Below are 27,449 nucleotides of genomic sequence, written 5' to 3' on the forward strand. Positions count from 1 at the left end.
TACAGGTACAAAATTAGTGAAACAGATACATGTACCCTGTATACATGTGCACACACACACACACACACACAAACAGTAGTGCAGTGAGAAACATGTTCAGCAGCACAAAGGAGACACGCCCCACAGGGGGTCAGGCATTAGAGAGGTCAAAGGTCATGGAGCAGGGGTCAAGGTAGCTTGGCCTGCTGCACCCGTGCATGGAGGATGATACATTAGCACCTCGGACACAAACACACAGCAGTTCATGTGTCACTGCTCTGCTCCTCAGACCTGCTTCGCCCTCACAGACTCTGAACAACTAGCAAAACTCAGTCAGTTATTTCAGACTCAGTTTGCTGCAGTGACTCCGTGGTACATCATCTCTTGCCATGCTGCTCAGTGTGTGGTCCAGCAGCCTGTTCCCAGAGGCCAAACAATGCTGTAACTGCTGAACTGGAAAGGGCCAAAGCCTTTTCAACTTAAGCACTGGGGACAGGGTCCACACAAGAGAGCTGAAGCACAGTCAGTCAGTCTGAAGCAGTGGTCATCAGCGTCTGTCTTGGCTTTGTCTCTACGTTAGTTGGACATGTGAAGCCATTTCATGTTTTCTCTTCAGGGTCAAACTTTACTGCTGCAGGGCTGATTTATCTGTCCAGCTCTGATCAGGGTGGAGGCCACAACACAGATATACAGAGTAACTGTCATTTAGAAAAGTTCAACATGTCAGGGCTTTCATTTGTGTTTAGTTGTTGTAGTAGTTCCTGATTTACCTGATTTTCTCAATGTGGACTTTCAATACAATTCATGTTTCAAAACTAAAATCTGTAACTAATGTTAATCAAAATACCAGATGTTTTGTTCTATGTACCAATAGCAAAGGCGTGAGCATTGAATATGTAGCAAACACTATACAATATACAATATTTAATTGATCAGTCCATTGACAGAAAAAAAAAATATTATTATTTTAATAATCTACAGTATTTTATAACATAATTAATTTATCAAATGCAAACTCCAAACATTCTCTGGTTCAAACTTCCTAAATGTCAGGATTTGTGGCTTTTATCTGTTTTATACCATTTGAATTATGGGTTTTGGACTGTTAGTCGAAGGGGAATAAATTAAAGGACTCTGGGAAATTGCGATGGACATTTTAGCCCAAGAATGCAAAAACTGAGGCAAACATATGTCTATCCTGAGGCTCTATTAAACTCTATAAACATATCAAGTAGAGAAACTGGCAGGACATGACAAAGAGCAGAGTTCCTTGTGAGTTCTGAAATCAGTCAGAGTCTGAGCTGTGAGCACACACACAAATGCTAACTACACAGATTAATTCTGTGCAGTGTGGAAGGATAATTTAGCTCTCTGTACAATTTACTACATTGATTTTTACCAGATGCGGCAGTGTCAGCTGCTAATGTTTTCACCTTGTGAGTCTGTGTGTGTGTGTGTGTGTGTGTGTGTGCGCGCACGCGTGCGTGCGTGCGTGCGCGTGTGCGTGCATGCGCGCGTGTGTTATTACTCGTGAGTATTCAATAATATGGTAATAACCACTGAGTGTTGATGGACATCGTGGCTTCAAGTTACAAATCTTTGGTTGGACTGTTAGACTATCTGGTGCTACCAGCTTGATACCTTATTGGCATGCAATACCCAAAGACAAAATTATCAAGGATATTAGCAGTTTGAGAACATTTTCATTTCGCCAGCTAGACAGCTGTTTACACACAACAACGTCTTGAGATGATGTGAGAAAAATCGCGCCAAGAACATGTGGAAAGTTATGATTTCATCTTTAAACATTTTGAGAACAGAAGTTGAAATGAAGCAGGGAAAAAGCAGGGGAGGCTTCATCATTAATGATTACACACCAAGTTTACAAGATGTGTGCAGACTGCCTCATTGCCAAAGCATTAAACTGTAAAGGCTCTATGATGACGGTTAGGAGAAGATGGAAACCAGTTGTGGAAATATTGGGTAGCACCTTAGGCGATATTTGGCAGTATTTCAAAGCTCAGCATTTCAGCTGAGCCTGTGATGATGAAAGAAACAAGAGAACAAGTCTAAAGCCTCATTGGCCTATAATCAAAATGTTCATTACACCTCATAATATCAAGGGCTGAATGGAATAAACTGTGGAAATGTTGCTTCTTTTATCTTTAGTTTTTGAGATTGTTGCTGACAGTGCAAAAAAAGTCTGTCCAAGACATCAAGAATACCAGGGGAAATCCAATAAAATAATGTGTTCACATATAGAAGACAGTGGATTTCTGAAACTGCAGGAACTATAAATCTTTTCCCAACTCCACTGTGGGTTGCATTTTCTCCACATTACACCCAAATCCCAATGAGATAGGGATATCAGCTGTGCTGGCAGCTCCATCCTAAATATTACATCTGTATAACACAACACAAAATGTTTAGCAAATATTTGCCGATGATGTCATGATAGACACATGAGCGTGTGGTGTAATGTGTTTCAGCTGTGTTCCGTCTGCAGCTCCTGCCTGCTTCCCTGCTTCTCTGACGCACAGCAAGGTCCAGTAACAAGGCGTCCACCACCTCTTTACACCATTCACACACATTCTGCCAACATACACTGCTGAGGTGCTCAGCTGTCAATAGTTTTTTCATAATGGATAAAGCTCCAAGCAACAAATTCAAACAAGTATTTATTCACGTGACAATGTTGGAAATGTGTTACTGGATTGAGCTGCTGCTGCATAACAATCACTGTATGTCGTCTTAATACTTATTAATATTCTTCAGAGCCTTTTTGTTGCTTATCTGCTACTCAGATAGGGTTAATCCTACATATACTATATAGCTGATATGTGGATACATGCTTCATTTTATGCTGCTTCCTGTGCTTTTGAAGCTATTTCTGAAAAACATGATTCAATTGAAGACACTTTGGTATGTATCTCCTTCACAGTTTTGTTGCTACTAAGACAACTGGCATATCAGATTGCTTGAAATTCTATGAAGTAGGGTCGCTTGACTTTTTGAAGTGGTTCCTCTTGCAGTCATTGAGTTTTAAATTAGAGTTGCAGGATATTTATCAGGCTGATCAATTATTGACCTATTAGGAAATTTATAGAACCGGCTACTTATTGGTAGTATAGTAATTCTAGCTGATAAATAGAGACAATAATACAAAGTCAAAATGCTTTCATTTACTTAAGCACAGCATCTACAAACTCTGATGGTGTCTGTTTGCACCTTTACAGTTGGTTTGCGATCGATGAATGAACAGAGGGAGAAGAAGAACAGGCACAGCACACAATTCACGTTTCACAAGAGTTCAGAGAGGAGGGAAAGGGACTGCCAGTTTTAACACAACATTTATTTTTTTTTAGAGCTAAGGAATATTAAATCTTCCATCTCTGCTCACTACATTTGAGCCTTTCTTGCCCTCAGGTGTGCATAAATTACAGGTTAGGGCCTTCTTTTTAAAATGCAAAAATATAAAATTATCAGTTATCTTATCGGCCAAGGAAAGCAGGTAATTACCAGTTGAAAAAAAACCCATATTGTGCATCCCATATTTGAGTACAATCCCATAGACATCAGTTGTATTTACAATTCAGCCACTGTATGCAGTACAAAATTACAACGTTTCAAAATACAATACTAGTATTGCCCACTGATCCATTGGTCATGATTCCAGTCTGATAACAGTTACAGGTTCTGAGTTATTGTGAGTAATAATGAGTAATGTAATGCATTAAAGTCTATAGAGGCACATTCAGTCCCATTGTATTTATAACTCATCAGCTGTATCCACAGAGTTAAATATTAGTAAATGTGAATGAGTCTGTTCTGGACACAGATGAACGCTGAAATTGACTGCACTGATGAAATATTTGTCTTTCTCACTTTACTTTGACTTACTTGAGTACTTATTTACGTCTGTGTGTTTATTGTTTTGTTTGTTGTTCCTTTTCATTTATGTATTTATTACTTACTTGTTTACCTATTTAACTTACCCTATTTTACTCATTCTTCTGCTTACTTGTTGTATTTCCTGTCCCATATACCTGCTTAATTTAACAGCTTGTCATTTACTGTATTGAATTACATACTTAGTAAATTATAGACCTACAGACTACGTACAATTATTTTTGATATACACATGTCAACATCTTTGTAGTCTGCTCTGTGGTATAGGATCACTTGTCAATCAGTGTGTCCAGTACTCGAGTACTAGATAATCTCCTAAAGGTGTTTACTAAAAATGTTTAGTCCAGCTCTCTCTGGGCTGCAGCAGGAAAGACCATTCACAGTATGCTGCTGTTTCCTGACTACCTGCTTTCAAGCAGTTGCAGCTCCACTGCAGGTCATTATGAGGCCCATCAGAGCAGACTGTGTGCACGGAGAGAGAAGACAGAGACTGGAGAGCAGTCACAGGCTGGGGCATGTCCTCTATTATGAAGTACAGAAAGGAAAAGACACGGGATCGCATGACGTACAAAAGCCATTACAAGAAGCCCAAAGAATTCCTCCTGATAGAACACACACACAGGAAGAGTCTGAACAAAGAAAGGAAGAGTCATGGCTCTGGTTTGACGCTCTGCTGCATCTGAATGTGCTCCAAGGCATGTTTCAACTTTGCATGATGGTATTATAATGAGTGACATAATATTTCCTTAAGGGATTTGAATTGGCGATTGTTGTTGTTGTACTGTAGAGCCTCTTAGTTTCTTTGTCGTTTTTGTCAACTATGATGTTGACCTTTGAGTTGTAATGCGAAATCCATCAATGATACTCTCCAGTAAAAACACTCAAGCCAGATCATGCACCGAATGCGTCTACAATTTTCCAGCCCCATCACTCCACCATATTTCAAAAAGACCTGCAGCTTTCTGATGAGAATACAGCTCGTTTGAGGCAACAAGAGTGATGTTAACCCATCTGAAAAAGTCCCTGTAAAACCTTTTGGAACTAAAATAAAAGCACAAGTCAACATGAGCTTCCATTCCAAGAGCAGTTTCTCCTAATGTCTCATCGATAAACATCTTCTTCAAAAAGTCTATCATACATAACAAGTGTGTGAGCCTTACTTGCAATTAAAAACAAATACAATGAGTCACTGAATATTTGTTGAAAGCAGGTATTATGTAACCAGTAATTACTATGACAACATAACAAACCATATCCAAACTCCTTCCACCTTTGATTTTGGCAAATTGCCTGAATGGACAGTCTCCGCCCGGGTTCACAGATAAACATCTTCACTTGAAAAGTCTGTGTAAGAGTCACATTACAGACAGAAAATCCCCAAAACAAAATAGGGAACTACTTCTACTTCCTTTAACTTTCTGTTTCTATTAATGCCCAGGATTATAGGAGATGGAATGAGGCTGGGACGATCAAAGAAACACGTTTTCGTCTCCAGTGAACCAGAGGAAAAACAAACAGGAAAAAAATGCAACGTAAACATCTTTGTTTCCCAGAGATCCCTCGGTAAGTACAGGTCAAGATCCACATGCTCCAAACCTGTGATCTTACTGCAACACATGCAGCTGTGGACATGTGCGACTGGTCAGCTCTCCCAGAGAGAGGAAACCCAGGCTGGCTGGAGGAGAGTAATGGAAAAAGGAGGACTGTGGGGCTGAGAGATGCAGGGGGGCTGCAGGGGACAAGGGCTGAGGTGGGGGGACTGGGAGCCTCCGTCTCATGCCTCCATGATCTCCCTGTTGTCAAGGGGAGGGGAAAGGGGCGTCGCTGCAGCTCACAGCTTAATTACTTCAAGCAACAATAAGTGTCCCACTTGTAATGGCAGGAAGACAGAGGGAGGTCGAGTCTCTGGGAGAAACTGAGTCTATCTGAGGAACACATGTGAGCTGCTGCAGATGAATGAAGTTACAACAGGAGAGCTTCGGTTGATTGTTGCTGCAGCTTGATTGCACTGTTAAAAAAAAAAACTCCTCTATACAGACATCATCGCAGCTGGAACATTTCCTTCACAGTCTACATGGAGAATTGATCCTGACAGCAGGTGGAGGAAATAATATGATGTTCCACTGACAGAAAAACGGACAAACAGAGGAAATGTGGAGTGACTGTGAGTGGTGACGACTTGAAGTCAAACTTGCCAGAAAGCCAAAGGATATAAGAAAACAGATAAGTGGTGAGTGGAGCAATTATCTGACCTGGAATTTTAATTTCTCATGCCAGAATACTGAGTGTGCTCTGTGTTTTCACCTAAACACAGTTTTTTTGTGACTGTATTCCAGCTCCATGTTTAAGTGACACTATGATACACAGAGTAAGATATTTAATCCAAGACTTTTGTTCTAGCTAAATATTCTACACGTCTTGTGCATCATTTTTTCAGCTTGACAGATTTGATTTCAATGACAACTTCAACAACCATTCTGACTGACCTACCGGTGGGTCAATGGGTCTTAATGGGGTCAGTGTCCTCTCATCAATCACTATTTTCTTCTTATTTATAGTCCGGAGTAGAAAAACTTAAATTACATTAAATACATAGTGTTTTTGAAAAAGGACATCACGTGTGTTTGTGCAGCCAGTTGTTGAGCTGGTGTCGAACAGGGAGCTGGCAGGACATTTCTTTTGTTTTCAGAGTCATTCCAAGTTTTACACTGCACTGTAAAGTCTCAAATTTTAAAGTCTAAAAACCTTGTCAAAAGTTATACAGTGCATGGACTGACTCAACGTCAAACTGATCATTCAATTTCGTCATCAATTGAAATCATCTGAGAACACTGTTACTTATTAGTTTACTTCCCAGTGTGATTATAACTTTATAACTTATAACTATAAGTCTTTGTTTTTCTAATTTAACCATATGACAAATCTTGTTCTGTGTGTGTTTTGTTTATTTTATTCATATGACTCATTAACAATGAATACCACTACAACCACTCCCCCCAAACTCTTCCCTGGTGATTATATAAGATTATATTATGTAATATTATGCATTATCACTCATCTTGTTTTGAATGATGCTACTTGCAGTACATATTGTAATTATTAAGCTTAGACTTAACACAACTTTGCCGGTAAAAAAAAAACAACTCGATGATTTAGCAACTCTGTCAAAGACGTTATAGCGTGAAGTTAATTTCAATGATCTGAAATTCACTCATTAAGCTCTACTTCGGAACAACTAAGGAATGACTTTATTCCAGTATAATTCTAACCTAAAATTTGAAGTTTCAGTGCATTCAACTGAAGCTCATTATTATATTATACTGTCATTGTGTGACAAAAGTAATGCTTGTGCAACTACATGAAGTTTCTTTTGTGTCTTGATTATGCAATATAATAGAATAGGTTTGAGAGCAAAACTTTTCAGACCGCAGACAAAAATACAACTGGGATACATTTGAATATGTCGTAGGAATGCCCGCTGCCTCCTGACCTCTAGAATTTGGGAACATTTCATCGTTATGAAATAAAATCAAGAATTCCACTTGTGTACCACCCTTTTTATTTATGCATAAGCATGGAAATATCCAAATTAGACTACGCTTTCAGGAGCTTTAACTGCCACGCACAACACGGAAAACACGAGCCCTGCCAATACATCATTAAAGGAACAGTTCACCCAAAAATGTTAATTTTTATGTGTGCAGCCGTGGACAGAGACTGTGACACAATGAGTGCTTTAAAAAGTCCATCTGAACAGATTGGAATCAGAATTTGGGGACATTACAGTTGCTCCTACTAGAATAGAAATACCTGAGTAAAGAAAGATTTAAGAAAATATAGATAGAGAAAAGATAGTAACACTATAATTAAGTAGGAATAAATATACAAAATAAAATATGAAATAACTAAACAAATCTGACATTAAAACTAAAATATTTGACAACTGTATACATATATAGACATACTACTATACATAGAAATGTAAAGATATGTGCCTCTTACTACTCTATAACTACAGTGTAGATAATATTGAGTAGGTAATAGGGCAATAGGCAATGATTGACAATAATTGACAATAATTTACTTAATTTGAAATTTTGGGTGTGGTTTGTGATTCATACTCTGGTGTGTCATGCTGCACTGATGTAGCTCATCTTCTTACAGCAGCTTAACTCATGTATCACAGCTTCATCACAGGATTCAAATGATTTTGTCCAAATGAGTTACGGTGCAGTTACAAAGTAGTTTACAGTGCTGTTGTCCCTAATAATTTTAATACTACCCTCAGACACAACAGCAAACTGAGGGGATTTTGATAAAGGCTAAAAAAAACCTTATTGTTCTGTTGAAAAGCCTCCTTCGAACTAACCCAACAAACTGAACCAGTATCAGTCTGTTTCATAAACAAAACTTCACCTGACTTCCTCCCACCATGCTGATGGAAAATCAGGTGAAGTTTCGTAGTCCACAAAACATTTCTGGAGCTTCACAGCAAAACAGAGTTGCAGCCTTCTCCCAAACAACTGAAATAGATAGGGACTTGTTTTAAAACATAACAAAAAGATACAGTGAAGATTTCAGCTTTAAAAAAGGTGTAAATAAGGTCTATTCATATCAATTTGGGATGCCGGGGCTTCCTGACACTTGGACTACACTGGACAAGCCGTATGGAGCCATGTAATGCTTTTATTATTTAAACCAGTGCACATCTACTTCAGTTGTATGCTATATAGAATGCTGCAACGATGTTGTGTTGTGAAGCTCCAGAAATGATTCAAAACAAAAGTGAATCTTCATTTTTGAGTGAACTTATCCTTTAATTTGTCGAGTAGCAATAGATGGCAGTACATAACACAAACCTTTGTTGAGAAACAGTGTCTCCATTACATGGTTTGTCCTCCAGAGAGCACTGACAACTATATTTTTTTACTGTAAAATGTCCTGTTCACATGTATGCAATAAATATAACTTGGCCGCATTTCTTTAAAGCTGCACTAATCAATATTTTCATATTAACGATGGGTAATGTGATAGATGTGGCTAAGAGCAATGACTCCACAGAGAATTATTTTAAACTCTGCAGCTCCCGTTGCTATAAATCCACTGTACACCACCTGCTCAGCACCAAATGGCAGACAGACTGGCTGGTGAACATAGTGGAATATTTAGCAGCTAAAGAGCCAGATAGTTGTGGAAACCGAAAAAGACTTGAAAGGAGAGTGAATATTGGACTGACATCCATCAGGTGAACACAAATATGACTCCAACTGAAAGCTCATGTTGCTCTGTGTCTGCTTTGAAATAGGGAGCTGTTTGCCAACACGTTCACAATAATGATTTCTACATGGTGAATGTATGCTAATTTTGGGGTTTTCATCTTGTTCTGAAGTAGTCTGACAGGTTTTTATGTTTATATGTATACATACAAACGTTATGTCAGCGTGAGATAAACATAAATGGCGTCTTCCTCAGCTGAGCTGTAACGTTAGCTAGCTTAGTTAGCTCGCCTCTCCTCCATGAGTGGATGCACGCTTCCATCTGTGATATGGTGATAGGGTTGGCGGATAATAATTTTATTTATATAGCACCTATATATATATAAAATATAGTTTGGTAGAAAGAAAATAGTTCCTACATGAAACTACACACAACAAGGTCTGTGGATTACCTTGAGTAATCAGGTCATGATTTCTGGAAAGAGACATTGCTGTTGAGTTTGTCAAATGTATTTTACCAATATCTCCAAAACTCTGCAACTCACAACAAAACCATCTAGATGGATAAACAGCACTACCTGTACATGTAGAAGGGAATATGTTTGCTTGATTGAACTGAGTGAACTGTCCCTTTAATACTTTTGAAAGGAATCCTTCATTTGTTTATACAGTGTTGCTTGGATATTAAGTATGACAGGAAGACACGCTGCCCTGACGATTTCCATCTTTAAAACTAACACTACTCATGTGTTGGCATGATGAGGTCAATGGCTCCTTTTTCTGAAAATAAATACAGATTTTTCAGTCATGAGGCCACACAGCTGACAGTGTAACTGGTAGACTGTACAAAGAATCAAACTGAGTTACTGTCAGGAGCGTGTTGATGTTATGACTTGTGGTTAAAGTGCATCACACCACATTTCATACACTGAATAAACCTTTTCAGAAACTACTGAACCATCAAGAAGCCTGTTGAGAGCTTGAGAGCAGGGAGATATTAGTCAGAGGCTAATGAAAGAATAGCTCAGTCCATTCACCCTCAGGTAGGCACAGGCACTGTAAATTAATTCCAATAATCTGTACAGTTATTTCAGTGATTCAGCTTTTTCATTATTCAGCCAACATGTGAACCAAATCTGCTGAATGAGGAGAGCCGGGTGTCTCTTTCCCCTCTCTCCCCTGCGGTTTAAAGAGCTCCACAGGCCTGTCATGCCTTTGTGTCCAGACGCCGACCCGCGTTTGTGGCACAGACGAGTCGCAGTCACCGGCAACTGTTCCTGCTGTGGGTGCATGTGTGTGCATGTGTGTGGGTTAGGATGAATGAGCACCAGAAACAGACACAGTGACAAAGATAGAAAGAGAGAAGTGGGAGAGAAGGAGGGATAAAGCATGCGTGACAAATTCATTTATCGCTTTTGTAGCTGCTGAATTATTGTGACGTCCACCACAGAGGGCTGTGTCCTGTCTTCTGTGTGGTCGTTTGTGTGTCTGCTGACACCTTTTAGAAGTTTGTCTGACAGATGGTGATCTAATTTTATGGGGTCTGTGCTGCATTTCCCAGCGACTAGAGATCTGACAGATGCCCTGACCCACTGCAGCTAATTTTGACAGGTTTCATCTCTACAGTGAGCTACAGTATGGGAATGTGTGTGTGTGAGCAGACATGTGTGACAGTGTTTAGCAAGGCTTGTTGGCTGCTGCGACATCAAGCCATGTGATGACCCCTGATAAAACAAATGGACACACACAAACACACTGCATGTTAATAATGGTATATAAGTGAGCTTGAGCAAATTTTGATGTCAGCTTCACTGACAAATTAACCGTCAGCATTTAAAAGACATTGAGATAAAATGAAGATGAAAAAAATGATGTCAGGAAGTTGAAAGTTGTGTATGAGTGACTGTGATGAGTTCCTGCTCAGCCGCTCTGGGGCCAGGCTGGATTACTTCATGTCATGTTCAGCAGAGAGCAGGAAATAAACAATTGATCTTCATGAGAGCACAGTGGCAGGTAATACACTGCAGTGCTCTTCAAATAACTGCACTTAAAACTACATTTAATGAAAACAAGAAATCATTCATCTAGTCTTTTTACAAGCAGCAAATACAGTACACACATGAACAGATCTTTTTTACTGTATTTTAGACGAATGAAATTACATTTGTAGGCCTGTTATTAGTTTAGTGTGGTCCTTCAAAAGAAGATATTGGCTTTAATTATCGCTGAAAGCTAAAAGCAGCAGTGGGACACCTAGGATTTTACGCATGAAATCAAATTTCTTATCATGGCAGGCGCTACTTTGGAAAAAGGTTCTTTCATTTTCTTTGGCTCTGGAGGAGTTTCATCAAGTCTGAGAAAATAACCCTGATGATGTCATCTGTTTTTGTCATCATGTGTCTCTTGTGAGTTCCCAAACATTATGCAATACTGAGTATCCCTTTAATACTGATATATTCTTTATAAGGACTAACCAAGACTTATAAAGTCTGATGATGCTCTCTCTTCTGATATTTTTTATTAAAAGGTGCAATAAATGTCAAACACGTCTATGTACTGTGTTACAGAGATGTCTATCGAGGTTAGCAGCTATGTTCAGTCCTAACTAACATGCTAACCCCTATCCACTTTGTACCTCAAGAGGTGATAGTCCCATAGTAAACTAAACCGACACTCCCCTAGTCCAAGGCAAAGTCAGCTAATGCAACCGCCAGCTGTACAATTAACTGAGCTTACTAGCTAACAGCAGCTATAGGTAGCAGCAGTTAGCTGTCACTCTGGTGATGCCGGCTCCCTGTTTGGAGTATGAATTCGACAGGGGGGCAATTCTCTTGCACCTTTAGAGGGGCTCTATGTAACAATTTGTTGCAATTTACATGTATGAATCACTTTTTTAGTGGACATATGTGAGCAGATTGTAACATGATGTGAAAAATGAGACCTTCCCCGTCTCTCTTGGTTGCCTATATAAGTCTGTGGACAATTTGTTGAGGTTTTTTAATGCTGCCGGACTGTGAATGTCTTTGTGATCAACTCGGGTCCAATTTAGGATTGACTTTAAGGATGTGACTTAATGCACGTTCTCGAGAGTCTCGCCTCAGCGCCTCTCTCCACACCGCTAACAGTAGCTAACAATTGTTTAGAAATGAGTCCGCCAACATAACCGTAATCAAACAGAGCCAACCGCTAGCACAACGCAGAAGTTCCACACAATAAACATTTTCGACAAGTATTCCTTCGGGTTTGGAAAATGTGTCTTTGACATTTCTGTACTAGCTTGTCACTATATGGACATTTTTCTGCACAGAGTTTATATATGCAGAACATTGTGAAATTACTTTCTCATAAAATCAGGATTCACAGATTGAAACTGAATTGTGTGCATCCAGAGATATAGGCAGGGATGGCCAGGCTAAGGATCCCAAATTTAATGCTGGAATCAGCAGATCTTCCCCTGGCCACTGATTCATTCCTGCTGTTCAACCTTTTAAACAAAGTTCCACTGATGCATCATGCCTGTGTGCTTTCCATTGTATAAGTTGATGAACTCACTACCCCAAAGGAAAACATGTTCATTTCAGACATGGGAGATAATAATAGATAGTTCCAGGTGCTGTATCGTAGGCAACTGGATGTAATCCAGTTGCCTACGATTTACCATGACCTGGATGACTGAGAACCTTCATTAACAATAATAGATAGTATGTCCCATCTTTGTTGCTTCTTAAGATGAACAAACAGGACTTGGCCAGGTTTAAGCAGATACCAAATTATCAGTTTAATAAGCTCAATATTAGCTCTGATTGTGATCTTGTATATCAGGATGAGATTCAGACCGGTAAAAATGGCTGCTAACATATGATTAAATAATCCTAAAAACAGTGCAAAACAGTAGAGGGTGCACATATGGTGCCCCACCAGCCACAAAGCTAAAATGTAAATTATACATTATTATCAAATATTTGAAATTAGCAAATTACATATTATTTAAGACTTTTAATATAACTTCAAATTAGGTTATACACTATGAAGTAAACTGCAAAAATTAGCCTATTTACTATTCTCTTTTCTAATGGGCCAACAACCGTACCTTCATCTTGATCCCACCTTCATCTAATAAAAGTAGATGGGTATGAAAAGAACCAATAAAACACCAGGATTCATTATTGATTGGCTTAAATGTATAAAATTAACAAAACATGTTGTTTAGTTTTCCAGAGGATCCTTCTGCTCTTTGAGAGAAGAAACAGTTAGATAAGTGTGATGTGTTTGCTTTACTGATTGTTGAGTAAATGTAACAGTCTTTTATAGTTGGATTCAATGTTTAGTTCACAAAGCTAGAACACAACATTGTTAGTGTGTAAGGAGAAGCCCTCTGTGTTTGTATCCACCCAGGTAAATAATCACCACGTTCCACTTTGTGCAAAAAGCAGTTTGAATTTATGTGTGAATGTGATGAGGCACATCCTGGCAGCCAGGGCAGGAACAACAGAGCAGCATTATTTCCAAACATTTGATCTAAATAGGATCAGTACTCGAAGATTCTGTGTTTGTACAAATCCATAAACACTCGGTGGAACGTTCTCCTGTCTGCAGTGCAGTGGTCAGTCAGTGGAACATCTAATATTGTTATGTGAGCGACATTTACATAATCAGGAAGAATAAATATGAAATGGAAAAAGGCTGGGAAAAATCTTCAGATCCCACTACAGCTGGCCTATTAAACATTATCACTACATGTATTTACAGCACCACAGCTCAAGACAGACCGTCTCAGAGGCACTACAACGCAGAGGCCTGGAATAGCTTCAATATAGTTTAGACATCCTACAACAATCTCTTTCAGGAGCTTCCATTTCCACAACTTTATAATGTAAATGTACCACAACTTGAATTTGTTAAATGGCAGAGGGAATACTGTCCGACCACAGACTAGAACAAGAGTTTTTTTTAAGCCGGACTCAAAACAAGTTGTGTCTGTCTAATGATTTCTAAATGACAACACAAAGGGGCAGTATTTCACACACCTTTAAACACCTCTGCCTCTTGTTTTCCATCAATGATTTCTACACTCACACACATAAAGTCATCCAGACACACATAATCAAATGTTGCTTCCCAGCATCAACATTCAATTGCATTCATTTTAAAACCTCATGATGAATTTGAAATTATTCTATTATACATATGAATAGAAGAAGCTAAAACTTACACAAATAACCAGTGGGATTTGGTTTGCCTAAGATTAAGTCTCCATCTTAAAGATATAATATGTCTACTAGTACTAGACCTTGGTTATATAATTTGTTGAGCTGTGTACTTTCATTATCTCAAATATTTCCAAGAATGTTCAAACCAGAGAAATCCACAAGTTTACTCAAGGTAACAGTACGTTTCATTTAGTCACCTGACGCTACCTCCGGAATGGAGTCAGAGAGTGAGGAGGGAAGTCAGATAACGTGACTAAACTTAATGTATATAAATTCTAACCTTTCATGAACATTTGTGCTTGAGTCAGGTCAGATAGACTTCCATCAGCAACGGTGGTTGTTTAATGGTGTGTTCACTATCGATGAAGCGTAACGTGTGAATGTTTCTTCACCCCAAACACACAGATTACTGTACATTAACTGAGGGTGTGTGTGTGTGTGTGTGTGTGTGTGTGTGTGTGTGTGTTTGAATTCAGGCGAACCTCTGACTAAACTCAGCACTCAGCAGAGACTCTGGTTCTCTCTCTTCTTCTTCCCCTCTCCTCTCTGTAACATTATGTTCATGAAGTAAAGTACATTTACAGCTCCAGTCAGCAGTCAACATTACAGAACAGAAACACCTGACAATGGAGGTCACCTCCACGGATCACTGCTGCAGTCAGGTTGATAAACAGGAGTGAAGATTTTAATCCCAAAAGTTAGAAAGTCATCTCTGACCTCTTCTAACTGTGTGTCTATTGCTCCAGAAGCTCTCCTCCAGAGCTGCTCAGCTGCTCTCCCTACACAACGCCCAACAAACATCGTTTGTTTTGCTTTGAGAAAGAGACCCCTAGCATCAGAAAATATATATTTTGTATTTCAGCTAACAGAAGTATTTTTTGCTTTTCTTCATTTCATTTCAAACTGAGGTAGTAAAGAAGTAAAGTTCCACCTGTCAACATAGTGAGTGTTAGTGGTGAATGCATTTTATTTGTCGTTTCATTCACTCCACTCCGCAACAGAAACATGGCTAATCTTCAACCAACTGATGAAAAACCCAGTCGGTAAAACAGTCAGGGACCATTCATGAACTGAAATATCTTCACAACTTCTGAGGAACTATGAAGATCAGGGAAATAAAGCTCATGTTAAGCTGACTGACTTGTGATCTCATAATTTACAGTTACACAACTGTGATGTTTGAATCAATTTTAGTAAAGAGAGCTGTTGCAGTGAAAAGGGAGACTAAAATAAAGCAAGGAAATGCTGTAGCGAAGATGTTTTGATTTAGTTTTTTTTCTTGGAATTTGTCTGCTTCAGGGTGCCATCAGTCACCAACAATAATAGTTTGTGGGCCATAAGACACTACTACCTGCAGAACAAAGGCTCAGACCAAACATATGCTCCTGTGGTCGAGATTCAAGTAATTTTATAGCTAGTTAAAAAAGGTCCCCAGGTTCCAGGAAAACATCTTTGAGACAGAAAGAGATAGCAGCCTCGACCATTCATCAACCAACCATAAACCAAGAGCAAAACTATGAGGCCTTCTGCCAGAAATATGAACACAGTAATTACTACTGCTCATATGGTCTACTTGTGTGAGTAATGAATTTGACTTACTGTCTTTCACCTTGAAAAACCCTCAACTAGACATTTACAGACCCTGTTTTATTATGGGGAAAAGGATGAAGTCCACTAGCTGTGACTGAACTGGCCCGGCTGAGGCAGGAGTTGGCAGAACATGTTATGATGAAGAAAGTATGATCTCCAACAACCTAACTGCTAGTGTCAGGGGAGAGTCCCCTTTGTGTTTTCTGTTATTGAAAATTCCAATGCTATGATAGCATTTTACCACAAGAACGACAGAATCAACATCAAAACACGGCGTGCCATTATACAAAAGGTTTGAGCCAAGACTGGAAACAGGGAACACATTTGCTTAAGCAAGCCTTCAAATATTTTAGTAAAAGGGACTTATTTTCACTGTATGGGATCAAGTTAGGGCTACTTTAAGCAATACAATTTATTTTGAAGGTGTCTTCTTATCTCTTATAGTTTAGAAACAGTTATAAAAAAGCAATCAATTTTGGCTTTAATCAACGTAGAGTGCAATCCAGAAAAATTGTAACTGGATTTTGACACATACATACATACAACACAAAATGCTGGATGTGTTTGCAAACTCAACTTTGTATTTTCAGCTTGTTCTGCTGCCTGTGAGTGGACAGAAATTAATACAGTTCATGCAGCTTTAATCAAGTGAAGATTGCAAGTGGGCATATTAGTATGCAATATACAAAATTAAATATTTGACATGACATCCAAGTAACTGCAAAAAAAATGTGCAGTATGCCAGTATCACTTCAGTGAATGATGTGAGAGAAGGGACATTTATTGATAATCTCCCTGTCTGTTCCAGAAATCCTTGGTTCGAGCGCAGTGGGACTGTGCTATGATTCTCCCTGTGGTGTTTTTGCTGGTGCTCCTGTTGCTCTCTGGACCCTCTCTCCAGGGAGACACTCAGGAAATCGGGAACAGTGATGAGGTCCGAGACAGAGAGTTTATCTTTGCGCCAAAACGGCAAAAACGTGCTGTGATCGATCACAGTGCTCTCCAAACAGACAAATGCTCCTATACCTTCATTGTCCCTCAGCAGAAAAATAATGGGGCCATCTGTGTGAACTCCAAGGAGCCCGATGCCCTGCTGGAGAATAGGGTCAATAAGCAGGAGCTAGAGCTGCTCAACAGTGAGCTGCAGAAGCAGCGACGGCAGATTGAAGCCTTGCAGCAGTTAGTAGAGGTAGATGGAGGTGTGGTCAATGAAGTCAAGCTACTGCGCAAAGAGAGCCGCAACATGAACTCCCGAGTTACACAGCTCTACATGCAGCTGCTGCATGAGATTATCCGCAAACGAGACAATGCTCTCGAGGTGTCACAGCTAGAGACCCGTGTTCTCAACCACACGAATGAGATGGGGAGGCTAGCTACACGCTACCGTGACCTGGAACATAAGTACCAGCATCTGTCAGCCATCGCAAGCAATCAGAGTGCCCTCCTGGTGCAGCTGGAGGAGCACTGTAAGCGAGGAGGATACTCATTTGGAGTGGTGCAGGAAAGGAGCCGCCTTGTCCGTCCACAGCCTCCTGTGATTCCTCAGCCTCCTGTCATGCGTCAGCCTCCTGTAATGCGTCAGCCTGCTGTGATGCCTCAGCCTCCTCTGCAGACACCAGTATTGTCTCCTGGAGGCTACAGACCCTTCCATCCACCTACCTACACCCGCCACACCAGCAACCCCATGACCAATGAGATACAGAGTGACCAAAACTCCAAAGCATTACCACCACCTCTGCCCACAATGCCAAGTGCAACATACAGCTTCACAAACGAGCCCACTGGTAAGTAGAAGAGCACACTGACACTTTCATATCTTCACAGGTCTTTATAATCAATAGATTACTGCTGCTTCAACTGAGTCCCCATAAGGCCAATAGTCTAGTCTTGTATGATATTCCCATCTCCAAGCAGAACCACTATGTAAGGGATAAGGGATAATGTATATGGAATGTATGGAACCCCGTTTCATACAACCCTTCAGGTTGTATGAAACCCCTGCGCTTCGCGTCGGGGTTCCATACATTACATTCCATTCTATTAGAATTATGTCAAAATATGGCTGTGCATATAATAAGCCTCAGCATCTCAGCTGTGCATTTGTTATGTTCTTCTAAATTGGAAATATTTCATGTCCAGTAGGCTCAAAAAGAGAGATCACTGTCAAAACACATCTATTTTGCATTTGTTTAGAATGTAATACTATTTGTTTCATTACAAATGATATCAGCAACAACAGACAAGAGTTTGAGTGAAAATGTCCATGAATGTCAGAATATCGTAGTATTTGGTTTTTACCCCTTTTGCTTTAATGACTGCATGCACTCGAGTTGGCATGGACTCCACATGTTTGTGCAAAACCTGCTGACAGAAATGAGTGGAGAGTGGATCCGAGATTCAGATCCACTCCAAAATGTAATGACTTATTAAGTGACCCATGCTACATACTTCCACCAAATTGTATGAATATTTGGCCAGTAGTTTTCCCGTAAACTGTTGTTGTTGTTGTTGTTGTTGTTGTTGTTGTAAGACGAAATAATGATGGAGTTTCATTTTTGGCAATGGAGTGTTGAGGATGAGTTCAGGAGTCTCAGTCTGAGGAGTGAAGCTGCTCTGTAGTCTGGAGGTACGGCAGCAGATACTTCTGTATCTGTTGTCAGATGGCAGCAGGGTGAACAGACTGTGGCTGGGTGGGTGTTGTCTTTTAGTATCTTTGGGCTCTGTGCAGACATCTTACTTTACCGTAGGAGTTATATGACACAGTATGGGAATCCCAAAGAGTGTAGGCTCAGACAACTCATCCTCACCCACATTGTGTCATTTAAACAAGTAGATTTAAAAGACTGCTGCAATCTACCTGATACATGTCCAAGTAATCTAGTGATTTTCCATCCAGGGAATGGTCTATTTGAGCATTTGTCAAGAATATATGATGCACATGAAAAGTGTATCACAACGCTTAATCACTTGTGACATGTTTTAAGTTTTATGACACTGAGGATGGTTTAAGTAAATGACGTAGAGCTGAAATGATTTGTCTATTAATTAATCAGTCGATCAACAGATAATTATCAGCCACTACAGAATACTGATTCAATTGTTTCAGCCATTTCCTAATGATTTAGTCATTTCTAATTCTAATTCAAGCTTATAAATATTATCCTTTTCTGTATATAATCAAAGAGACCGTGTCGCTATTTTCTGGCCATTTGAAATAAATACAGAAAACAACTGTAAGATCACTCTAAAATTAAACTAATCACTTTTTATAGCCTCAAACTGGTGAAGGATGGAACATTTTGGAACAAAAGTTAAGCATTTGCAGTGAGAATGGAACAAATGGCAAGGCAATGCTATCAAGCAATCAACATTTGGTTGTGAATTTTTTTTTTTTTAAATGCTCAACATTCAAGGACAAAATTAAACTGCTTTAAAAAGGAGTCTGGTGAACTATGAAAGTTGTAAAACCAATTTAATAACTTAATAAGTGCCTGTTTCTCTTCTTTTGTAAATTTTGTCTATATAGTTACATTAGTAAAAAATATGCATTAATTTGTATCCCACATCAGACCACATAACCATGTCTTATCCATGTGTACCATGGCTTATCTTGTAAGACGCTCGCTTTTCATATTGTTTTTTCATGTTTTTCATATTACTGCCAGGTATTAAAAAAAATATTTGTATGTTGTTTGAGTTTTACACAGCATCGCAACTTTTTTGAGTTGTATAAAGTAAATAAAATATTAAACCAGACAGAACAGATTTTTGGACTATCCAGGTTATAATTTCTGACGATTTGTTGTATTTCAGATCAAAAGAGGCTATTGTAATTGGTACAACTGGAGCCCTTTTTGTCTTTTTAGTATTATTTTCTAGGACTCCTAGGTGGACAAATGAATCCAGTAACTACTGTGCATAAAGGTATGATGAGATTTGAATAAAGTATTGCCATTTAAAGGTTTTGTCTCTGTATTTCCATGTAACATCGACTGCGGTTACCAACCAAGTTTTGCTCACAGTAATATTTACTGCTGCCAACATCACAGAGACTGGAAAGCACTTGTCATATTTGGCACATGTAACTCATGGTCAACAGTGACTTCACTTTTCCAGGAGCCCTATGTCCATATGTTTTACCATCTTATTTAATGTTGTCTGTTACTTGTGCAGGTTGTTAGAGTTATGCTTTTATATTCAAATGTTGGTGAAAAAGAATGCCTGTCATGAAAGCCTTTGTTGGTCAATATATAGTATACAGCTTTGTTAGTCAACATTCAGTCTCTCTTGCAGGCCCTTTCAAAGACTGTCTCGAGGCTCTGGACGGCGGATACACCACCAGCGGCATGTTTCTCCTGAAACCAGACAACGGCAACCGACTCATGCAGGTTTGGTGTGACCAGAGACACGACCCTGGTGGATGGACTGTCATTCAGAGACGCCAGGATGGCTCTGTCAACTTCTTTAGGAACTGGGAGACGTACAAGGTAAAAAAATAGATTCTGAGCTTAGTATCAGAAGGTTCTAAATAAATGATCCGCCCGATAATGGAAAATTTATATTATTGGTTATCGGCAGTTAATGAAATTATAGCCGATAAATAGAGCCAATAATACAAAGCCAAATTGCTTTAGTTGACTTAACAAGTGCAGCATTTACACACAGTATGTAGCGATATGCACCACTGGCGTTACACACACGTCAAAAACACAGTATCAGGCCACATCCACCGGCCTTCAGCCCAACTGTGCGCTCTACCATGGAGCGGGTGTGTGTGCCGGTGGTTGTAAGAGTGCTCCTGTCTGGTCTGGGGATTTGTCAGGGGTGCCATCAGCCATCACCAGTGAGGGCATAACCTCGGTCACCTATGTTACATTTCTGTAAAATTGAGTTTTATAATAATTAAGCTGGATGGTGGTTTTTAGAATTACAAATCATTTACCACCAGCATCAGCCACTCATCTCCACCAGCTCCTTGAGCCAGACACATCTCCATGGAACTATTCTGCGGCACAAAGGAGTCGTGTGCCCCCCCTGGCCAACGGGCCACGACATTCAGAAGGAGGCAGTCTGCATCTGATATTATTTGGCCGTTAATAGAGTGATACAGCTTTCGGTTGAGGAATGGGAATGGATCTGGAGAGGGTGCTCTGATCCGTGTATGCGTGCAATCTACAGCACCAATGATGATATTTGGCAGCAAAAAAAAGTGCTCTTAATCTCTACCTGCTGGTTAGCAGTGTACAGGAACGATATGCACTGGGGCATGAATGATACTATCGCTTTCAGTACCCTCTGAAGCACACGGCTCAAAGAGGACTTTGAAATGCCTGATCTGTCTCCTATCTCTCTCTGAAATCATCCTGTGGCCAAAACTCGGATTGCACCGAGAACTTGGAGGTATAGAGGTACAGGATTTGACCGGCGTGTGTTCCGCCTAACCTGAGGCTCCAGGTTATTGCACTAATCCATAAGCAGTGCTCGTGGCAATCTGAAACGACTCAGCAGCCATTCATGTGTCTCATCAAACAGATCTGTGTGATCTCTAAAACCACTCTGTGTAAGGCCTGGCTTTCCAAAGCATGTAGTAGCAGTAGGTAAGCCATGAGTCAGGTGCTGAACACACACAATCATCCCAGGGTTTTTATAATCTTAATTAGGATCAATTGACCAATAGTATTTTTTACCAAGAACTAAACAATCCAATCAATAAAATTCCTCTAAAACATATAGGTGGATAATCTAAATTGAATTATATTATGCGTTTTTTTATGTTCCTATAATTTAAAACATATGTTTGCACTGAATTGCATATGTTGCACTCTCGACCACTCTTAAAAATGTTCTCTTACCAAAGAGAAGAGCAAAAACAAGAAAACACTGGTGAATCCCAGAAATCAATGGGTACGAACAAAATAAGGGAAAATTGTGGATACAAACAAAAATAAGAGAAAATGTGTTTGTATATCACTTCTTGCATGAGGTCCATTGGCCCTCATTTATCAAACGAACGTACGACAGAAAACTGGGCATTTCCACGCAAAGCTCAGCATTTATCAATTTGGACGTGAGCGGAGGCTAAGATCAAATCTCACGTCAAGTGTCGACTCGTGTACACAAGTTTTCAAGTCAGTGTTGATTTGCGGTGCAGCATAGTACATCTGGCGGAGTCCGAGAATTGTTATTAGACCATATATCCCTGACATTAAAGGTAGCCTACTAGTTTCAAATAGTTTGCAATTAACGGGGTTTCAAGTAGTTCGGTAAAGTTGGAAATATATTCACAGATTTGAACTTCCCAGATCAATAACTCATAAGCGAAACATTGTTAAAACACAAACGACGACTCTTTACTACCGTAGTAAGGTAGACAACGATCAAAACGGCTCGGATCTGCGCTGGTTTCTACGTTAGACTGATAAATGAGGACCATTGTGTCTAGGTTGGTTCCCATGGTTACAACTGAAATCAGATGTTTGCTTTAGAGAGAGTGTAAAGTGCAGGAAACGTGTACTGTTGGGTACTGGTACGGAATTCCAGGTACCGGTATAGGTTTAAATGTGAACAGTACCCAACCCTATTCTTACATCAGTCTTCCATAAAGCTGAGTCATGACTAGGCAATTTTTGTTCATGTTAGAAGCTAAATGAGTATCTGCTACTGGAAAACTTGCTAGCAAAATATGGTTATCCACATATGAGCAACTACAGCTTATTTTGGGTTGAGTTTTAGAGTCATTTGAGGTAGTCTAAGTAGTGTGGACATGGTTGTGCATTCTCATTTGTGGAAAAGTAACACTTGTCAATCAATCCATCAATTTTAATTTGTATTGTTGAAAACAAAAGTCATCTCATGACACTTTCCAAATTGAGCAGGTCTAAACCATACTCTTGAATGAATGTATTTACGGAGCCCCAACATTTCCCCCATGAGCAAGCATTTGGCGAGAAAAAAAACTGCCTTTTAACAGGAAGAAACCCTCAAGCAGAAATGGACTCATGGCGGGCAGCCATCTGGCTAGACCGGAATATCCCAGCTAATTGGTCATTCAGAATTACCTTGACAGTGGCTACAGGCATGCGGTTGGCTGAAGGCTGCAAGGGAGGGGTTTGGTCACACAGATACTGTCCTAAACAATGACATTATTTTAATTTGGAAAACTGTTGTGGTGATATTCCAAAAAAATAAATAAATAAAAAAAAGATTTAATACTGTAATTTCTGTGATGAAATATCACATTCCATTTAGCCCACCTACAGCTGAAATCTTTGACAAAACAAAGTGTTTGGCCAATCCTCCTCACAGTGTAATATGTAAGTAATCATAAGAAAAACTCAAAATCAAATCTATGAGATCACAACAGCAGAGCTAAAATCAATTCAAATAAATTAAACATGCTGCAGCCAGTGCAGTGATCCAAGCACTTTGTAACCATGCAGTGTTTCCCATTTAGTACTGGTGGAACCCACATTACGTAAAGTCGGGTGCACAGGGTGAAACATTTAGTGGCCAAAGATTTACATCCTGTGGCCTGAAGTGAGGACATCCCAATCTGTATAATCTTCTCAGTACTTTGAACTCAAGACCAAAACACAATGGAGTTGTTCCAAGTTGTCCCCCAACCTAATCATTCCCCAACCCACACTCAATGAGTCAACAACGCACTTAAAGCCAATTTATACGCTCACATTTGGCAGGGACGAGGACTCCATCCTGATTGAATCCATGTGTCATGTAATTGAAGCCAGGGATTCAGACAAACAGTGAGTTCTGGTGGAGAGGATCTTAAACACGTCCTGCCATTTGCCACTGCTCTGGCTCTGACGTCATACCAGTCTGTCAAAGATGATTGGAAAACATGGGTGGTTTCTTGCTGAAAGTCCAGGGCTGTATCCAAGGGGAGGAAAAACAACTTATTTTTTAAAATAAGATAATTGCTGTGGCATTTTCTATTGAATCAGACACATTATTCCTGACTTATTCAATGGCTTTCTCCTTTTATAGCAAGGGTTTGGAAACATTGATGGTGAATACTGGTTAGGACTCGAGAACATCTACTGGCTGACCAACCAGGGCAACTACAAACTCCTGGTGACCCTTGAAGACTGGAGCGGGCGCAAGACCTTCGCAGAGTACGCCAGCTTCCGTGTCGAATCCGAGGAGGAATTTTACAGGCTTCGAGTGGGCCGATACCATGGCAATGCTGGAGACTCTCTTACCTGGCACAACGGCAAGCAGTTTACCACACTGGACAGAGACCATGATGTTTACGCAGGTGAGTGGTATAGTGCAAGAGATGGCAATCTCTAACTGTTGGAGGGCTATCACTTGCAAAACTACTAATGTTTTGGTTTCTGATTCAATACATCACACACAGCCACATATTGTATATGCCACTCCTTAGCACTGAATGAGGATGAATTACTGGCTGCATTCAGGGTTTAGTTATGTACCCACAATGACAAGTTGATACAGGCACTGCCCTGTGATAGACTGGTGTGAGGGCATGTGCTGCCTCTCACTCTTTATCCTGGGTTAGGTGAAGGGGCTACCATGAATGGATTCAGAAACTGGGCACGTCAGCATTCTCGCTTCAGGCTCTATGGGTATACAGTACATGACACTACCAACAGCTACCAGTGTTTTGTACTGCAGGGTTTCACCAACACAATATTTATATAATGTTTTATAAGAAAGCAGGACCACCTCACCTGAAATAAAGATCCCCTCTACTAACACCAAAAGACAGCACATTGTTTGCAGTAAACAAAACTAAAATACACTGAAATTAATATAGTAAAATAAAGTTATAGAAGCTATATCAGACAGCCAAACCCACATCGTGACTTTGTCCAGGGACATTACTGCCAGATTGTCACAGATACCAACTCCTAACCTTTTTTCCTTTGTTCCACTCGTGCCGCTTGCTCTCTCTTGCTCAACCACACACTCCATACAGAGTGCACACAGCACACGCGTTTTGTGTACTTTAGTGGTTTATTACAGCAAGGAAACAATATTTGCTTGAGAAAAGACTGCAGGCAGTAAGATGAAAATCGGAGCAGGAGTAAACAGTGTAATGACCAATATGATTATTATTTATCAAGACGACAGATAACAGATATTTGGAACCAATACACATTTGCAGAAAAAATAAAAATCTTAGTGTCAAAATGTAGAATAACAAGTAATGGAATGTATCTCAATAAAATGTTCTCAAGGACTGGACTTAAGTACAATTTTGAGGTACTTTATTTCAATATTTCCATTTTCTGCTATTTCTACTCCTCTACATTTATTTGCAAACTTTAGTTACTAGTTACTTTGTAGATAAATATTATTGATTGCTGATTACTTGTTGTGTGTTACTTGGGATGTGTCACAAATTAGGTAGTGTTGTGGACGGGACATTGAGTGAGACCACATAGTGGCGACTACAGACCCAGAGAGGATGCTGCGTTAGAGCCAAAGTAGCTCATTTAAAATTAATTTCTTTTATCTGCAATCAGACAGAAAAAAAAACAAAAACCCTGATATCAATTAATTGGAAAAACGTTGAATATTGGCCAGGCAATCAGTTCAATAATCAGTCTATCCCTACAGCAGTGTTTTAACTCCACCTTTAACTATCAGATCAGTGTGCTAGTTACATCAACAAAAGGGTATCAAAAAAACAGGGCCATAGTTCTTTTGTTACCATCCACAACTTTTGATAACGGAATCGCAGAAATAATCTTTCTAATTTGTGACAAACTGAACTGAACCGGACTGCTCAGTAGAAACATGGTCGAGAACTGATGTGTGATATAAACTCCAGCCAGAAGCTGGACCATCATTAAACAGCTCACCAATGGTCAATGTCAAAACGAGTCCAAAAGCCAAAGTTCTGCCTCTGTGACTAAAGACATGCACACAGAAAATTAATTTGGATGCACTCAGAGATTTAGGCAAACAAGCCACCCAGATAGTGCCTGGCTAATTTCAGAGATCTGAATGGTTCGCCCATGAATTAACTAAGCACACATGTATGTCTGAAGATGGATATCCTTTGCCCCTTGATTTGTTTTAAATGGAAGTGGCTGATTTAGGTCAATAACTCTGCAATTGTCCCAATATTATATATTTTGTATCAGCAAATATGACTAATATGTCAATACTCAACCTCTCTACAGCACACAACAAATGTATTTTCATTCAGAGGGCATGCACAAAAAACTGTAACTCGATGCAGAGAAGATGGTAGATTTCTGCCAGAGTTGATGCCTGACGAGAGAAAGCAAAATGTAACAGTGACTCTGGACAGAATGAGGCTAGTCTTGACTGCACACGGCCCAATTCATCTCCTTCCAAAACACATCAGTGATCAGATTTTGTTTATAAAAGGAACAACAAGACCTCAAGTAGAAATCAGCACGTGCTGTACTGGACAACAATGACGTACCGATACAGCAAGTTTTAACAAAGAAAGGTCAAATGTGGCTTTTCCTGCTTTCTTCTTCAGCAGTCTTCCCATGTGCTGCTTTCTATTTGTCCACAGAAACCACTACAGCAGTCCCACATGGACAAGAGCGTGACTTGTGCAAGCCTGTAGACATAAATTGTTGCAGACAGTACACACACACACACACACACACACACACACACACACACACACACACACACACACACACACACACACACACACACACACACACACACACACACACACACACACACACAGGAGATGGCACAAAGCATGCTGAGAGCTTTTGTCTTTAGGACCAAATGAACACATACAAAAAGGCCAATCACGCAGAAATTTGGTGAAAACAGCAGTCTCACTGTTGAGCTCATTGATTCATAATCAGTCTTAATCCCATCCCCTCAACCAGCACAACACCAGCTTGCTCGTACACCAGTTGGTCTGATTTGATTCCTTGTGTCTCCAGGTAACTGTGCCCACTACCAGAAGGGAGGATGGTGGTACAACGCCTGTGCTCATTCCAACCTGAACGGCGTGTGGTACCGTGGTGGGCATTACCGCAGCCGTTACCAGGACGGGGTCTACTGGGCCGAGTTCAGAGGAGGAGCGTACTCTCTGAAGAAAGTTACCATGATGATACGACCTCATGCAAACACCTTCCATTAACTCATCAGTCATTGAAACCTGAAAAGATTTCAGGGAACATTTCCACCAAAGGGATTCCATCTCTTTATCACAAACACATCCTTGATTTGCTTTTTATTCTTCATTTTCCATTAGATGCTTTACTGTATATTCATATTGTCATGTCAAATTGCAAAGGCTCTTGCAATGACACAACAGGATCAGACAGAATTCTTTTGTTTAATTCCTCTTACAGGTGTAGGTTTTCCTGTCTTGTTTGGGCTGTTATGTACAGAATCAAATACATATTATGGTAATTAGATATTAAAAATAAATAGAAACAAAGGAATTATATCCAGAGGTCAAAACTGACTGCTAGCAAAAAACTGCTACTTCAGATTTATATTGGTACTATAACATATATATTATGTATGTACAACATACATTGGGATCAGTTCT

The 27,449-nt window shown here is 39.8% G+C and overlaps 2 protein-coding genes across 2 annotated transcripts in view; one reads left to right on the top strand and one right to left on the bottom strand.

Moving 5' to 3' along the window:
* Nucleotides 1-27,449, bottom strand: part of LOC141006318 (ras-specific guanine nucleotide-releasing factor RalGPS1-like) — a 91,358-nt gene that overhangs the window by 45,336 nt on the left and 18,573 nt on the right. The gene's annotated exons all lie outside the window — the stretch shown is intronic.
* On the top strand, nucleotides 16,746-27,032 carry LOC141006153 (angiopoietin-related protein 2-like). Its single transcript, XM_073478288.1, has 5 exons — nucleotides 16,746-17,474; nucleotides 17,517-17,688; nucleotides 20,198-20,391; nucleotides 23,909-24,179; nucleotides 26,833-27,032. Exons 1-5 carry the CDS (start codon nucleotides 16,746-16,748, stop codon nucleotides 27,030-27,032), a joined length of 1,566 nt encoding a protein of 521 aa, XP_073334389.1.

Source organism: Pagrus major, chromosome 12, assembly GCF_040436345.1.
Source record: "Pagrus major chromosome 12, Pma_NU_1.0".
Lineage (NCBI taxonomy): Eukaryota > Metazoa > Chordata > Actinopteri > Spariformes > Sparidae > Pagrus > Pagrus major.